The sequence below is a fragment of the Monodelphis domestica genome, chromosome 4 (assembly GCF_027887165.1).
Source record: "Monodelphis domestica isolate mMonDom1 chromosome 4, mMonDom1.pri, whole genome shotgun sequence".
In the NCBI taxonomy this organism is placed as follows: Eukaryota; Metazoa; Chordata; class Mammalia; order Didelphimorphia; family Didelphidae; genus Monodelphis; species Monodelphis domestica.
Window position 1 is genome coordinate 358460741 of NC_077230.1, and position 16866 is coordinate 358477606.

At 35.9% G+C, this 16866-nt stretch overlaps 1 protein-coding gene across 3 annotated transcripts in view; it reads left to right on the forward strand.

The window, feature by feature from the left end:
- LOC100031025 (zinc finger protein 665-like) overlaps positions 1-16866 on the forward strand; it is a 49650-nt gene that overhangs the window by 18137 nt on the left and 14647 nt on the right. For all 3 annotated transcript variants that reach the window (XM_007492747.3, XM_007492745.3, XM_007492746.2), the window contains exons 4-5: positions 14189-14315; positions 14753-14848. In XM_007492747.3, coding sequence (XP_007492809.2) covers positions 14189-14315; positions 14753-14848 — 223 coding nt within the window. The remainder of the gene's footprint in view (positions 1-14188; positions 14316-14752; positions 14849-16866) is intronic.

Sequence of the window (16866 nt, forward strand, 5' to 3'; positions counted from 1 at the left end):
ATACTAGCAAAAAGACTCCAGCAAGTGATCAGGAGGGTCATTCACTATGACCAAGTAGGATTTATACCAGGAATTCAAGGATGGTTCAATATTAGGAAAACAATCCACATAATTGACCATATCAACAAGCAAAGTTACAAGAATCACATGATTATCTCAATAGATGCAGAAAAAGCCTTTGATAAAATACAACACCCATTCCTATTAAAAAACACTAGAAAGTATAGGAATAGAAGGGTCTTTCCTAAAAACAATAAACAGTATGTATCTAAAACCATCAGCAAACATCATCTGCAATGGGGATAAACTAGATGCATTCTCAAGAAGATCAGGACTGAAACAAGGATGCCCATTATCACCACTATTATTTAACATTGTACTAGAAAAACTAGCAGTAGCAATTACAAGAAGAAAAAGAAACTGAAGGTATTAAAAGTGCAATGAGGAGACCAAGCTGTCATTCTTTGCAGATGACATGATGGTCTACTTAAAGAATCCTAGAGAATCAACTAAAAAGCTAGTTGAAATAACCAACAACTTTAGCAAAGTTGCAGGATACAAAATAAACCCACATAACTCATCAACATTTCTATATATCTCCACCTCATCTCAGCAGCAAGAATTAGAAAGAGAAATTCCATTTAATATCACCCTAGACAATATAAAATACTTAGGTCTCTATCTGCCGAGGCAAACACAGGAACTATATGAACACAACTACTCTCCACACAACTAAATTAGACTTGAGCAATTGGAAGAACATTAACTGCTCATGGGTAGGACAAGCTAATATAATAAAAATGACCATCCTACCCAAATTTATCTATCTATTTAGTGCCATACCCATTGAACTTCCAAAAAACTTTTTTACTGGATTAGAAAAAAAACATAACAAAGTTCATTTGGAAGAACAAAGAATCAAGGATATCCAGGGAAATAATGAAAAAAACACAAAGGAAGGGGGCCTTGCAGTCCCAGATCTCAAATTATATTATAAAGCAGTGGTCATCAAGACAATTTGGTACTGGCTAAGAGACAGAAAGGGGGATAAGTGGAATAGACTTGGGATAAGTGACTTCAGCTAGACAGTTTATTACAAACCCAAAGACTCCAGCTTTTGGGACAAAAATCCACTATTTGATAAAAAAAAAAAACTGCTGGGGAAATTGGAAGACAGTATGGGAAAGATTAGGTTTGGATTAACACCTCACACCCTACACCAAGATAAACTCAATGTGTGAATGACTTGAACACAAAGAAGGAAACTATAAGTAAATTAGGTGAACACAGAATAGTATACACGTCAGACTTTTGGGAAGGGAAAGATTTTAAAACCAAGCAATACTTAGAAAGAGTCACAAAATGTAAAATAAATGATTTCAATTACATCAAATTAAAAAGTTTCTGTACAAACAAAAACAATGTAACTAGAATCAGAAGGGAAGCAACAAATTGGGAAATAATCTTCATAACAAAAATATCTGACAAAGGTCTAATTACTCAAATTTACAAAGAGCTAAATCAATTGTACAAAAAAATTAAGCCATTTTCCAATTGATAAATGGGCTACTGATAAGAATAAGCAGTTTTCAGTTAATGAAATCAAAATTATTAATAAGCACATGAAAAAGTGTTCTAAATCTCCTATAATCAGAGAAATGCAAATCAAAACAACTCTGAGGTATCACCTCACACCTTACAGATTGGCTAACATGACAGCAAAAGAAAGTAATGAATGCTGGAGGGGATGTGGCAAAATTGGGACATTAATGCATTGCTGGTGGAGTTGTGAATTGATCCAGCCATTCTGAAGGGCAATTTGGAACTATGCCCAAAGGGTGATAAAAGACTGTCTGCCCTTTAATCCAACCATAGCACTGCTGGGTTTGTACCCCAAAGAGATCATAACGAAAAAGATTTGTACAAGAATATTTATAGCTGCTCTCTTTGTGCTGGCAAAAAATTGGAAAATGAGTGGATGCCCTTCAATTGGGGAATGGCTGAACAAATTGTGGTATATGTTGGTGATGGAATACTATTGTGCTCAAAGGAATAATAAAGTGGAGGAATTCCATGGAGACTGGAACAACCTCCAGGAAGTGTTGCAGAGTGAAATGAGCAGAGGAAGAACATTGTTCACAGAGACTGATACATTGTGATACAGTCGTACATAATGGACTTTTTCATTAGTGTCAATGCAATGTCCCTGAACAATCTGCAGGGATCAAGAGAAAAAACACTACCCACAAGCAGAGGATAAATTGTGGGAGTAAAAACACTGAGGAATTGCAACTGCTTGAGTACAGGGGTGGAGGAGATATGATTGAAGAGAGATTCTAAATGAACACCCTAATGCAAATACTCACAACATGGAAATGAGTTCGGATCAAGGACACATGTGATACCCAGAGGAATAATGCGTCGCCTATGGGAGGGGTGGGGGGGGGAGGGAAATGATCTTTGTTTCCAATGAATAATGTTTAAAAATGACCAAATAAAATAAATTTTAAATAATAAAATAAATTTAAGAGGGTTTCAAGGACTGGTCTCACAATCTAGGTCTTTACTAAAAGCAGTTTTATTCTTAAAGTAAAGGAAATAAGGGAAATGGAGGAGGTGAGAGGAGAATAAGGTTTCCTTAATCTCTAAGGGTTTCCTGTCAATTGAAGGATTCTCCCATGGTGTTAAATTCAGGAAACAGGGTTAATTTTCTATGGGGATATATGGATAATGAAACTAAAAAGGTTCTTCAGAGCTAAGCTTCCAATCAATAGATAATCAGGAGTCCAGAACAAGTCTATCTGCCAGCCTTTTCCCAACACTCTCAAGGAAAGAAATACCTGAGTTCCAGCTGCTGGATTCTTAACTGCTTCCTGCCCAGATTCTCTTTGGAATCTTCTCTTCCTCTGGTTGATTGGTAGTTCATTCAACATTCCATCTCTTGCTTTTTCTTGCAAAAGCCATCTTGTACTGTAATTTTTTCTTTACATTTGGCAGAATTTCTAGACTGGTAAATCAGACAGTTGCTATAGATGTAGATTACCTCTTTGGGCAGAGCAGGAGCATTAGTCCAAGTCTTTCTTATTATTCGTGGGAAAAATATGGAGAAATGTTTCTTATATGGTAGCTCAGTTAGATGGACTAGAAAGAAACTAAAGAGAAAGACACCAAGAGCCATCTTTAAGGGTTGTAATAAAGAATTGTAAGCTGTAGGAAACTTACTTTTTGAAATGGAGAGGATAAACTGAGGAGAAACTGTTTCTTCACAATGGCTACTATTCTCTGACTGGCTGTGTCTAGAGAGGCTACTCCAGGGACCTGAAACTGTTGAGGGAACCTGAGGCTGTTTATTCATAATGGAGGAAAGAGAAATGATGCTGGGGGATGCCACCACACACACAGGGATATTGGTACACAGGGACTGCTCTGGGGGATCTGCCTATTGATCCCTAATGATGGCTGATCTATTTCCTAACCTAATTCCTCCTTCACTTCCAACCCTCTTCCTCCTGCCACCCTACTCCTCCCAATTTTCCCTCCCCCCTGAGTGAATTATAAAATATTCTAAGTTTCTTTCTCAGGTAAGGGGTTTATTGGGATAACAGGATGGGATACTGAGGTAAGGGAGATGAGGAAGTCCCTAGTTTAACTGAGGTAAAATTGAGAAATAGTCCAGTCACAAACTGTGACTTTGAGACATGGAGATGGAGGACAATGGCTTTTCAAGATCTTCTTTCTTCTTCAGTTAGGTTTCTCCTTCTTGTCAATTTCAACTGTCCAAAGTCAGAGAACTTCAAGTAACCAAGTCAGCCCCACCAGAGTCCAAAAGCCAAGTCAGCTTCACAAAAGTCTCTCAGCCAACTTCAAACTCCAGAGAGCAAATGTGTGTTCCCCAGTCAGAGACCCAGAGACCAAAAGCCCCCCTGGTCAACTCCAACTGCTCAGAGCCAAAAAGCCAGAGACTAAGTTCAAAAGCCCAGTTTCTCTTCTTAGTATGGCCAGCCAAAAGCCTCCAGGGAAAAGTATGACTTCTAGTCCCAGACACAGGGACACAAAAAACCCCCCTTCTCAGCTCCCACTGCCCAGAGTCAGAGAGACAAAGTCCAAAAGCCAAGTTTCTCCTCACAGAGTGGCCAGACAAAGCCTCCAGGGAAAAAGTGACTTCAGTCCCTGACACAGAGACACAAAAGCCTCCTCACCCAGCTCCAACTGCCAACAACCAGGGGACATTCTGCTGGAATCGTGGGTTTTGCATTTTAGAGCTAGATCTCCAGCCCTGCAAAAACTTCTCTCTCATATCTCTATCACAGGGTTCCATGTCAGCTAGGAAGGAGATTTCCAATGGACACCTTTTATTAAGATCTTTCTGTGTTGACCCCTTGCTGTTTGACATTTGGATAAAGGCATAGATAGAATACTTAACAGATTTTCTGATGACAGAAACTGGGAATTATATCTAAAATATTGAATAGTAGAGGCTACTTTTTAAAAAAATGTTTTCCCGACTAATAAGTAAATGTCAAATTTCCAAAAGCCAGCTTCAGAAATACAAGATGGGGGAAATGTGGTTTAACAATAGTTTAAAAAGGGATTTGTTAGTCAATTGAAAGATTCATGTGACAGAATGGCATTATGTTACAGCTTCAAAAGCTTTATGTGATCTTAGACTGGGTGCAAATAGGCTTGGTTTCCCTGTGTCTAATGAGGAGGGTGGACTAATGGATCTCTAAGGTATCTCCTCTCTATTACAGTCTTTTTAGACTGAAGTCTCTATGAGAGTTTCTTATGTAGTGCTGGAGACTTCTGCCCGAGTATGAGACAACCTCAGGCAACCAAATTTGTTTTTTTTGACTGACCTCAAAGAGTAGCAATTAATGGGTTGATATGAAAGTATCTAGTGAAGTGTGCTTCCCTTATCCTGATTCTTCCCTCCCTTCCCCAAGATTTTTCATTGGTTTTTATCTAATGGGGCTTTAATTCAGTATCTTTATCTGTGACTTGGAGGTGAGATTTCTATTTTATTCTGCCTTTTCAGATTATAAGTACAGAAAATATTTTAGATATAGCATGCTTAACAGGTTTGTGGAGGACACCTGGCTAGGAGGGAGAGATAATATAATAGATAATAGTCAGGATCCAAAAAGATCTCTATAGGTTTGAGTATTGGCCTGAATCTAGTTAAATAAAAATTTAGTCAGGATAAATGTAAAGTCTTGTGCTCAAGTACAACAAATCAAAATCATAAATATGAGGTTGGGGAGGTGTATTTAGACAACAGTTCTCAAAAAAAAAAAGAGCTTGGGATTCTAGTAGATTGCAAGCTTAATATGAATTAGCAGTATGATTACATAAAAGCTGTATCTAGAAGAGCTAAGGAGATTTTAGGTGGCATTAAGAGGGGTATAGCTTCTGGGAATAAGGAGGTGATAGTCCCATTGGAATGTGCTCCTCAGACCTTATCTGGAGTGATACCATAGGAGCTATTGAGGTCACATAGTAAGAGAATATAGGTAAAATAGAGGAGGGTCTATGACAGCCTTGTTTAGATTGGGAGCTTGGTATCCTTAACCAGGGAAGCACAAAACTTTCTCCCAAATTTTCAATTTTTTTCATTGAGGCTTTGTATAAAGTGCATTTTGGATGCGTGTGTGTGTGTAAAAGAGGAGAATGAAGAAGACTCTCCTCCCTTAGAAATGGAGAAAGGTGAACAGGTTTTGACCCACTGGAGGGATGTGAATCTCCAGTGAGAGGTTGAAGGGAAATGTAGAGAAGGGGATATGGGTAAAGCTGAGAGACTGAGGAAATATGGTAGTATCTCTCCTTCCTCAAGATTAGCTGACATCAGAGCTTGAAATTATTTTAGAGAGAGACAGAAGGAATCTGTCTACCTCTCTTCCCAAGGATATGTTTCAAACTATATCCTTGAGTCTTGAATGTGGGTTCAACTACTGGAAAAGAAGTAGTATCCCAGTCAGTCCTTTCAGGAGTAAGGATTTTGTTGCTAAACCTTTCCCCATAGAGCACTGTGACAAGCCGGATCTTTCCTTGTCACAGATGAAACAGGATTCACCCTTGATCTTGTTCATAGTTTATCTAACCTCTATCTTATCATGAAAACCTTGACCAATCTCAAATCTGTCTTAAACTGGAAATTTATTTGAAGGGATGGGGAATGACAAAAGGATGGAGGGTAAAGAATGCCCTGATGCACTATTTCTACAGCAGTTGGAATTCAAAAGTCCCTGACTAGAGGTTTTCTGTGCCCGCCAGCCTTTTCCCAACAGACTGTTTCTTATTTCTCTACACTACAATAACTTAAACCTAAAATCTCTATAATCTATCCAAGGAAAAGCAAAGGGGAAGACCCAAAAGGAGAGGGCAGATTGGCTCTGGTCAAAGAGTCCAACTGAACTCCTTCTCAGTCTTGAGTAGCTGCAGTCAAGTGAAAGGGGGTTGTGAAGGATTTCTAGCTGGAAACAGGTACACAAGTAGGAAATCAGGTTCTTTCTTCCTCCTGTGGCTTCAGATATCCTCTGACCCCCAGGAAAAAACTATCTGTTCCTCTTCCAAGGCTCAGAGTGCCCAATTAGTCAGAATCCTTCAGCTCCCAGTTCTTTTTCCCAGAATTCCTTGCTGGCTCTCAACTCCAAGCCAGCTAGCTATCCCCACCAGGCAAACGCTTCATCAAACAGCAGGATTCTATTTTAGGGTCTCTTTTTTCTTACATTACAGGGGGAATGCTTTCTCTAACCTTGTTTCTTGATATGCTAGCATCCCTTTAAGGTTAAGGTCAATTTATAAATGTTATTGTTACTCACTTTCCCTTTCACCATTATGTAATGCTCCTGTCTCTTTCATTGTTTTGTAGACTGAAATCCACTTTATCAGATATAATTGTTGCCACTCCTGCTTTTTTGTATCATCCTTGTAGTGAAAAATTTTTTATTAATGTCTTAAAAATCTTCTATATCCTTATTATGAGAAAAAAATTAAATTTGTTTCCTGTGACCAAAATATTAATTGGTTTTATATTTGCCTCTCTCACTGTTCCTTGGTATCCTCTACTTATTTTTCATCCATATTCCATTACATAAACATATTGTGTCCCCAAAGGCAGTTTTGTAATTTTTTCTCTTCTCTCTCTATACATTCTCCCTTTATTATTTCATATGCTTCCATCAAGTTCAGTGATCACTTTTATGCTGATGGTTCACAAATCTATATAATCAATCTCAGTCTTTCTTATGTAATACTCCCATCTCTTTCATTATTTTGTAGATTGAAATCCATTTTTTTCCAAAGATCTAGTTTCAAAAGGGATTGTTTATAGAACAGCTTCCCTTGTGTATCGTGTTGGTATCTCAAACTTAACAGATTCAAAATAGAACTCGCAACTCTTTACTCCTCCCAAACTTGCTATTTGTGTTGAATCACCATCTTCTCATGTAGGTTTAAAGGTCTCATGCAGTTTTTCTTAGTTTGAACCTGTAAGTCATTTTTTTATTTAAAAATTTTCCAGATTATATATTGAAATCATCTTTAATATTTTTCTGACATTTTGTATCATGCTTTTTCCTGTCCTTCCCCACTCCCCAGGAAATCAGGTAATATAATATAGGCTGTACATATATTATCATATATGTGATAGAGATATGAAGAGAAGTTTTTGCAGGACTGGAGATCTAGCTCTAAGCTGCAAAACCCAGGATTCCAACGGAATGTCCCCAGGTTGTTGGCAGTTGGAGCTGAGTTGGGGGTTTGCTGGCAACAAACACTCTGAGAGGAAAAACTTGGTTTTTGAACTTAGTCTCTGACTCTCTGGCTCTGGGCAGTTGGAGCTGAGAGAGAATCTGTGTCTGGGACTGGAAGTCATACTTTTCTCTGGAGGCTTTTGGCTGGCCATACTAAGAAGAAGAGAAACAGGGCTTTTGAACTTAGTCTCTGGCTTCCTGGCTCTGAGCAGTTGGAGTTGACACTGAGAAGACAAACTTGGCTAAAGAAGAAGAAAGATCTTGAAAAGCCATTGTCCTCCATCTCCCTGTCTCAGAGTCACAGTTGTGACTGGAGTACTCCCTCAAACCTTTCTAAAATCATTCATTTAGATTAGGGACTTCCTCATCCCCCTTACCTCAGCTTCCCCTCCAAGAAACCCCTTACCTGAGAAAGAAACTTAGAATATTTTATAATTTACTCAGAGGAGAGGGAAAATTGGGAGGAGAAGGATAGCAGGAGGAAGAGGGTTGGAGGAGGGAGTGAGGGAGGAAGGAGGTTAGGAAATAGATTAGACATTGTTAGGGATCAATAGGCAAACCCCAGAGTAAACCCCAGGGCAGTCCCTTATAAGCAGTGTCCCCTGTGTACCAGCATCCCTGCATGTGTGTCATCCCTCAGCATTTCTGTTCTACCTCAATTACCAATAAGCAGCCTCAGGTTCCCTCAGCAGTTTCAGGTCCCTGTAATAGCCACTCTAATCACAATCAAAACCAGAGAATAACAGTCATTGTGAAGAAACAGGTTCAACCTCAGTTTATCCTCTCTATTCAACAATTAAGTTTCTCCTCAGTTTACCTTCTTCATTTCAAGAAGTAATAGTTTCCTTCAGCTTACATTCTTTATTACATACAATACATATTTCCCCATTTGTCATATTGTGAAATAAGAAACATATTGCTTACACTAGTGTAAAGGTGAAAATTAATGGTTGGACAATAATTTTATGAAATTATGTGGTTGCCAATATTTATTACATCTTGAGTGAGAAATTTATTTACAAAATGGAGAGGAAATAATAAAGTAGAGAAATGTGAAGAGGTTAGAAAGGTTATCTATTTTATCAACTTAAATGTTTACTCCGGGTCTGCTTAAATCCAGGCAGAGATTAATTAGCTCTCAACCAGGAAGGCTGGTGGTGAGTAACCATGCAGCCTCCTCCAAGATGGAAGCTAGTCTCTCCAGAAATTAGGAAAGGAGTCAGCCTTTCACTCACCCAGTGAAGTAGTCCAGGAGTCAGAGTCTAAGTTGAAGCCAAGCTTCAAGCCCACAATGCAAGCAAAGCTTCCTTGAAGAAAATATCCAGAAGACAATCTCTTCAGACTATCTTCTCAAAGACCATCCCCTCTGAGGGAGTTTGGGCTTGCTTTTATGGTGACTTCTTTTCTCCTCCCTTCTTCACAGTGGCCAATCACAGTTTCCAAATTGTCTAGCACTGCCCAGGGGGCAATGTCTGTGGGATTGACATTTCACCTTCTGAAGGTCAATTTATCATCAAAAAGATCCACAGTTTCCTGATTGAACAGTTTCTGAGGGTGAGAACTCATGTGAACTCTTAGAAGAATTCACAAGTTCCTGACTGATTTAGTTAAAAAAAAGGATGGAGCTCTCCAAGTATTTTACTGGCTTCTCACCTAGCACTAAGTAGGGTGTTCAATCTTTTGTTGATTCACTATAAGAGGTAGACAAAGGAGAATTAATCTTGTCTTCAATCTAGTGAGGTAATAAGTGAGAGTAGTAAGTTAATGTTAACCAAAGTGTCAACTCCAATTTGACAAAGAGAATAAAGGATTTCCTTTTCACAAGTGTAAACTCAAAATAGACAAAGAGAACAAAGAATTCCCTTTCAAAATAGAGAAAAATTCATGGAGGAAATAAAGTGAAGAATGGTATGATTTAGTCTGCATTCAGACTCCTTCTGCTCCTATGGTGCTGGAGATCCTTTTTAGATATGAATCCCTTGGCGGTGTCCTTGATCCTTGCCTTCTTTTTACCAGTTGAGTCATTCAGTTGATCATCCTGTATTATTGTTAGTGCTGTGTAAGTTTTCTCCTGGTTCTACTCATTTCATTTTACATCACTTCATATAAGTCCTCTCAGGTTTTTTGGGGATCATCTTGTTTGCAGTTTCTTATGGTTTAATAGTATTCCATTTAAATCATATAGCACAATTTGTTCAGCTATTCCTCAATTGATGAACATTCCTTCAGTTTTTATTTCTTTACCACCACAAAAAGAGCTGCTATAAATGTTTCGGAATGTAGAGTTTCTTTTCTTTTTCTTTGATCACCTTATGAAAAAACCCAATAGTGGTTTTGTTGGGTTGAAAGGAATACAAAGTTTTATAACTCATAATTACAGATTGCTCTTCAAAATGCTTGGATCAGTTAACATTTCCAATATCATTGTGTTAGTGTTCCTATTTTTTCTACATCCCCTCTAACATTAATTAATTTGTCCTTTTTATCATTTTAGCCAATTTCATAGGTATGAAGAGTTGTTTTGATATGTTTTCTCTTATCAATAATGATTTAGAGTATTTTTATATAATTATATATATATATATATATATATATAGCTTAAATTTCTTTATCCAAAAACTGTCTGTTCGTATCTTTTGATCATTTATCAATTGGGGAGTGGCTCATCTTATATATTTGACAGAGTTCTCTATATATTTTATATATGAAACTTCTGTCCAAGAAACTATAACCTCCCTCCCCCCAACTTACTGCTTTTCTTCTAATCTTGGCTACATTAGTTTTATTTGTACAAAAACTTTTCAATTTAATGTATTCAAACTTATCTATTTTACATTCTGAAAGCTTTCTATCTCTTTATTATTCATAAATTCTTCTCTTTCCAACAGTCTGATAGATAATATGTTCTGTGCTCTTCTAATTTGTTTATAATATCTCCTTTTGTACCTAGATCATCTATCCATTTTGATCTTAGCTTGGTCAATGGTGTATATTGGTTTATATCTTGTTTCTATCAAACTGCTTTTCCAACAATTTTTACCAGATAATGAATTCTTATTCCAAAAATTTGTATCTTTACCTTTGTCAAACACAAGGTTGCTATAATCTTTTACAACTATTGTTTGTATATTACATTACTCTGTTCTACTTTTCAATATCTTAGTCAGTACCAGATACTTTTTATAATTAACTGCTTTATAATATAGTTAAAAATCCAGTATTGCTTGACCTTTTTCCTTAAACATTTTATTCATTATCTCCTTTAATTTTTGTGACTTTCATGATTTATCCAAATGAGTTTTGTTATTATTTTTTCTAGTTCAATAAAATAATTTTTTGGTAATTTAATTGGGATGGCATATTAGGTAGGACTATCATTTTAATTTTACTGGCTCTATCCACCCATGTACAATAAATATTTCTCCAATTATTTAAATATTATTTTATTTGTATAAGAGGTGTTTTATAATTATGTTCATATAGTTTTTGGATTTGTTTTGGAATATATACTTCTAGGTAGTTTATCCTATCTATGGTTGATTTAAATGAGTTATTTATTACTATCTCTTCTTGTAGGACATTGTTAATAATATATGGAAATGTTGATCATTTATGTGAGTTTATTTCATATCCTGCTACTTTGCTAAAATTATTGATAGCTTTTTAGTTGAATCTTTAGGATTTTTTATACATATCATCATATTGTCTATGAAAAGAAAGTTTTATTAACTCTTCGCCTATTCTGATTTCTTTGATTTCTTTTTCTTTTTTTATTGCTATTACTAGCATTTCTAGTACAATATTAAATAATATTGGTGATAATGGACACCCTTTTTCACTTTTGATATTATTGGGAAGGTTTCTAACCTATTCCCATTATGGTTAATGTTTACTGATGGTTTGAAGTATGTGTTTCTTACTATTAATCTAAGGAAAAATCCATTAATGCCTATGCTTTCGAGTATTTTTGATAGAAATGTTATATTTAATAATTTTGAAATATTATTTAATTAGCTATCAATTCTGCTACTAAAGTAGCTCCCAACTATATCCAAATTTTCTTAATCATGCTCTAATGATAAAAATTTGACTCTGATCATGTTTTATCTAAGCAGTTATACTAGGCTTTCACCTCTACAATATATATTTTACATAGTTGCCAAAGTATTTTAAGGATCACTTTTGCTTCACGAAATAGTACAAATTCTTGATCTGGTATTGGAAGCCATCCACAATCAGCCTTTATTAGAGTTCTAACTAAGAATCATTGCCTCCAAGGCAAGCAGTACAAAGCATACCTTCAAATGTAGGTCAAGAGAGCAGGTTAAGATTCTGGGACATTGATTACAGGTTGATGCTGGAGCTTAAGGCACTAAGCCTGGCTTGTCATATTGTAGCTTCTCATGGTCATTTGTTAACTTAACCTAATAGATACAAGCTTTGTTGTTTCTATTCTGATTAATAGCTGAAATTCTTATTGGGACTCTCAAAATTTGACACCCTTGTGCAAAACCCCAGTCATTCTGAACTAGTGATAGCTTTGAGTTCCAACATAATGTTTCCTGGTCTGTTTCATAGTATTCTCCTTTCCTCACTCTACACTCCAGTCAGATCAGACTCTTCTCTCTTCCTTAAATTCTCATGTTCAATTGTCACATTTGTTTTAACTTCCATATTTCTGGTATGCACTTTACCATTTTTTCCTTTTAGGGCTCATTTTAGAAGCTATTTCCTTTAAAAATTTTAAGATCAAGCAAGAGTTAGAAAAAATTACAAAATATATAAAATAAATAATTTTGGTTACATTAAATTAAAAAGTTTTTGTATAAACAAAACCAATGCAACCAAAATTAGAAGGGAAGCAACAAATTGTGAAAAAAATCTTCATAACAAAAACCTCTGGCAAAGGTCTAATTACTCAAATTTATAAAAAGCTAAATCAATTGTACAAAAACATCAATCCATTCCCCAGTTGATAAATGGGCAAGGGACATGAATAGGCAATTTTCAGATAAGGAAATAAAAACTATTAATAAGCACATGCAAAAGTATTCTAAATCTCTTATAATCAGAGAAATGCAAATCAAAACAACTCTGAGGTACCACCTCACACCTTACAGATTGGCTAACATGACAGCAAAGGAAAATAATGAATGCTGGAGGGGATGTGGCAAAATTGGGACATTAATGCATTGCTGGTGGAGCTGTGAATTTATCCAGCCATTCTGAAGGGCAAGTTGGCACTATGTCCAAAGGGCACTAAAAGTCTGTCTGCCCTTTGATCCAGTCATACCACTGCTTAGTTTATATACTGAAGAGATAATAAGGAAAAAGACTTGTACAAGAGTATTCATAGTTGCACTCTTGGTGGTGGAAAAAAATGGAAAATGAGGGGATGCCCTCCAATTGGGGAATGGCTGAACAAATTGTGCTATATGTTAGTGATGGAATACTATTGTGCTCAAAGGAATAATGAACTGGAGGAATTCTATGTGAACTAGAACAACCTCCAGGAAGTGATGCAGAGTGAGAACATTGTACACAGAGACTGATACACTATGGCACAATCCAACCTAATAGACTACTCTATGAGTAGCAATGCAATGACCCAGAGCAATTCAGAGGGATTTATGAGAAAGAGCACTATACCCACATTCAGAGGAAAAACTGGGGACAGAAACAGAAGAAAAACAACTACTTGATCACATGGATTGATGGGGATATGATTGGGGATATGGACTCTAAATGATCATCCTAGTTCAAACATAAGAATGTGGAAATAGGTTTTGATATAGGACACATGTAAAACCCAGTGGAATTGTGCGTTGGCTATTGGAGGGGTGGAAAAAACATGACTTGTAACCTAGGCAAAATATTCTAAATTGACTAAATAAAATAAAAAAAGAAGCCCTTTCCTTTGTTTAACCTTACTTTTTTTCTTCTAGATGACATCCTCTTCTACCTCAAATATTCCTTGAGTATTTCTTTTATCTGACTCTGTATTGCATTTATCAGTGAACCTGTTCTCTCTCTTCTTGTAGAATTGAGCTTACAAGAATACATTTCTTTGTACATAGTAGTTAGGTAAGAAATCATCATTGAATACAAATTAAATTTGATTTTGGAAGATTAAGATTAAAATATATGGTTCACTTCAGCCTTATTGTTGAAAACTGCTTTGTCAGAGAATACTTGAAGGCTTTATTAAAAACAAAACTGATTTCTTGCTACAGAACCTAATACAAAGTGACATACACAACACAGTTTGACCTTAATAAACACTTGATCTGAGGTATTCAAAATATTCACAGCTGTGAGAACCCTTCCATAGATGTCCTATCAACTTCATGCATGAAGTCCATGCATATATTTCTCAAATGAAATATAATAAGTTTATCAAATAATGTATAATCCTTATTCTTTACTTGTTGTTTCAGGAATCAGTGACATTCAAGGATGTGGCTGTGAACTTCACTCGGGAAGAATGGGGACAACTAGATCCTTCTCAGAGGGACTTGTACAGGGATGTGATGTTGGAGAACTATGGGAACCTTGTGTCCATTGGTAAGGATAGCTTTCCTGTGATGAGCATTTGTTCATTGAAGTGTTTTCACATTCCTATTTCTGAAAAGTCTTTTGGGTATCTAAAATACTTACTCAGGTTAAAATATAGAGTAATTTTTAAGAAACATGGATTGTAGGGCAACTCCCAAATCTATTATGGCTGAGAGAGAGTATTCTTCCTTCTTTTTCCAGTCCTAGATCATAATATTCCTGAATGGATCCTAGTCTCTTGGCACAAAGAAGGTTAAATTAAATTTATTTCTGAACCCCCATCAACTCTGACCATCTCTCTATTCTTTCTGGCAATTAAAAATTGAGAAGCCTTCAGAGGTTTTTGACACTATTCTTATATTTATTCTTTTTCCTCAAGAGAGAGTATAGGTTTGCATTCTGAGATGAGTGTCCACAACATTTTCTCATTTCTACCCCATGAGCAGGGCTTCCAGTTTCTAAACCAGATGTGATCTCCCAGCTGGAGAGAGGAAATGCACCATGGATACCAGAGGAAGAATTCGCAAGAAGCACTTGTCTAGGTGAGTATTAGTCATATAGAAAGAAGTAAGCCACAGCTTAGTTTGTTAGTCATTGCTTAACACCTTTGGAATTTTGGATATAGACTTCTTCAGATGACTCCAAGCCTCTGGGTAAGGTCTAGAACTGTTTAGTATGTATTCCCTCCTGTTTTCTCCTTTTTTCACTTTGGTGATACTTATATTCCCTTTCATATTTCCTTGTCTTTGATAAAGCTTTCTCTTTTTCTTTTGTTAATTTAAAATAATTTAACATAAACAAAAATAAACATTTGAATATTTAACATATTCATATATATACAACCACATACATCTATACAATCATATTCATTCATATTAACAATAAATATTTGAATAATAAACATTTAATATTTAACAAAGAATAAGGATTATATATTACTTGGCAAACATCAATTTAAGAAACTATATATTATCTTTAACAACATAGGAATAAAAACATACCATTAACTTTTGTGTCTACTTCTGAACTTTCTTCTGTGTATTTGGAGGGGCGGTTGCTGTTGCTATTATTGATAATGTATAGGAAACCTTCCCTTTGGTCGTTTTTCTTTAACATGCCACTTCATGGCTACTAGTTAACTGCTCAGATTGTCCATTACATTACCCTTGTTTGCATTACATGAATGGACCATCTTTTTTCTATTTATACATTTCTAGGGTGATGCTTCTTAAGCTACTTCTTTCATATAGATCTTCATTGGAAATAGACTATAAATAATTTATGTCTACCATGTATATACTTCATTACCCTTTGGGTTGCTTTGATTCTTTAGATATACTATGGTATTCTAAGAATTGCAACATAACCAGAAACATTTCCAAAAGTCCCATCTAAAATTGATATAAAAAGTTATTATTTTTTTAATGTAAGGAAGCAGCTTGAAAGCATCATAGTCCATTTTCATTTATTCAATTTTTGATCCCACTTATTGTCCTTTCTTGTCCTATATACATATAATGTTATACTTAATAATTCTTTGGATCGATCATTGAGCTGCTTGTCATTATGGTCAACCTTAATTTAAAATTCATTTTTATAACTACAGGCCAATCCTTTGTGGATTATTAGGCCAATATCTTTTGATTAGCCATGGGATATGATTAAAGACACTTTGTAATATTCTTGAGCTTATGATTAAAACACCATAATATCATCTACAGATAGAAACATTTAGGAGACCTGATCTGTAGAAAATACCTTCTCCATTTGGATCCTGCATAGGACATAATACATGACAATCCCTTTTGTTTTATCCTTTTTTAAGTGTTCCCTTTGTCTTAACTATGGTATCTAGTACTTCCACTCTTACTGTGTTATCCCATTCCCTAACTCCTACTCTGGATTCATTTTTACTTATTTTATTTGTGACTCCATACTGACTATATTATCATCTATATTTGAATCCTTTCCCCCCTTGTCATATCATTATTTATATTATCTCAAATCCTATCATTGGTTTATCCCTATCATTTGCCTTTTGTACTCCTGTTCTTTTGCCGAATGCTGGTGGAAAAGATCATAACAATGCTAACTTGGTGTTTCTACTAGATTTATGATATAATTTCATCCAGGTCTTCAGTACTACATGGTGATCTTTTACTCTTCCTTTGTTAGTAATCTTTCTGACTTCATTCAGGGTATTCATCTGCTTTCTTTCTCAATACTATTCCTCACCCACTTTGTCTCAGCAGACTTCTTGCCTTTTTACTTTGCTCAGAGAATGTAGGATTTCTATTCTGCACCCCTTCATCTACATTATTTTATAACACAAGACCCCTTCTGAATCCCCTAGCCTCTTCTCCTTTATTGAAATATATGATGAGGAGGTGACCCTTCTCTTTGTTAAGGTAAGTTCTATTTGTGCCCTTATTCCTATCCCCTCTTATGTCCTTCAGGGAGTATTCACTATCCATCATTCTTGCTCTTTTATTTTCAGTCTCGCTATGTACTTGGTTCCTTCTTCTCTGCTTATTACACATTATGCAATCTTTTCCACACA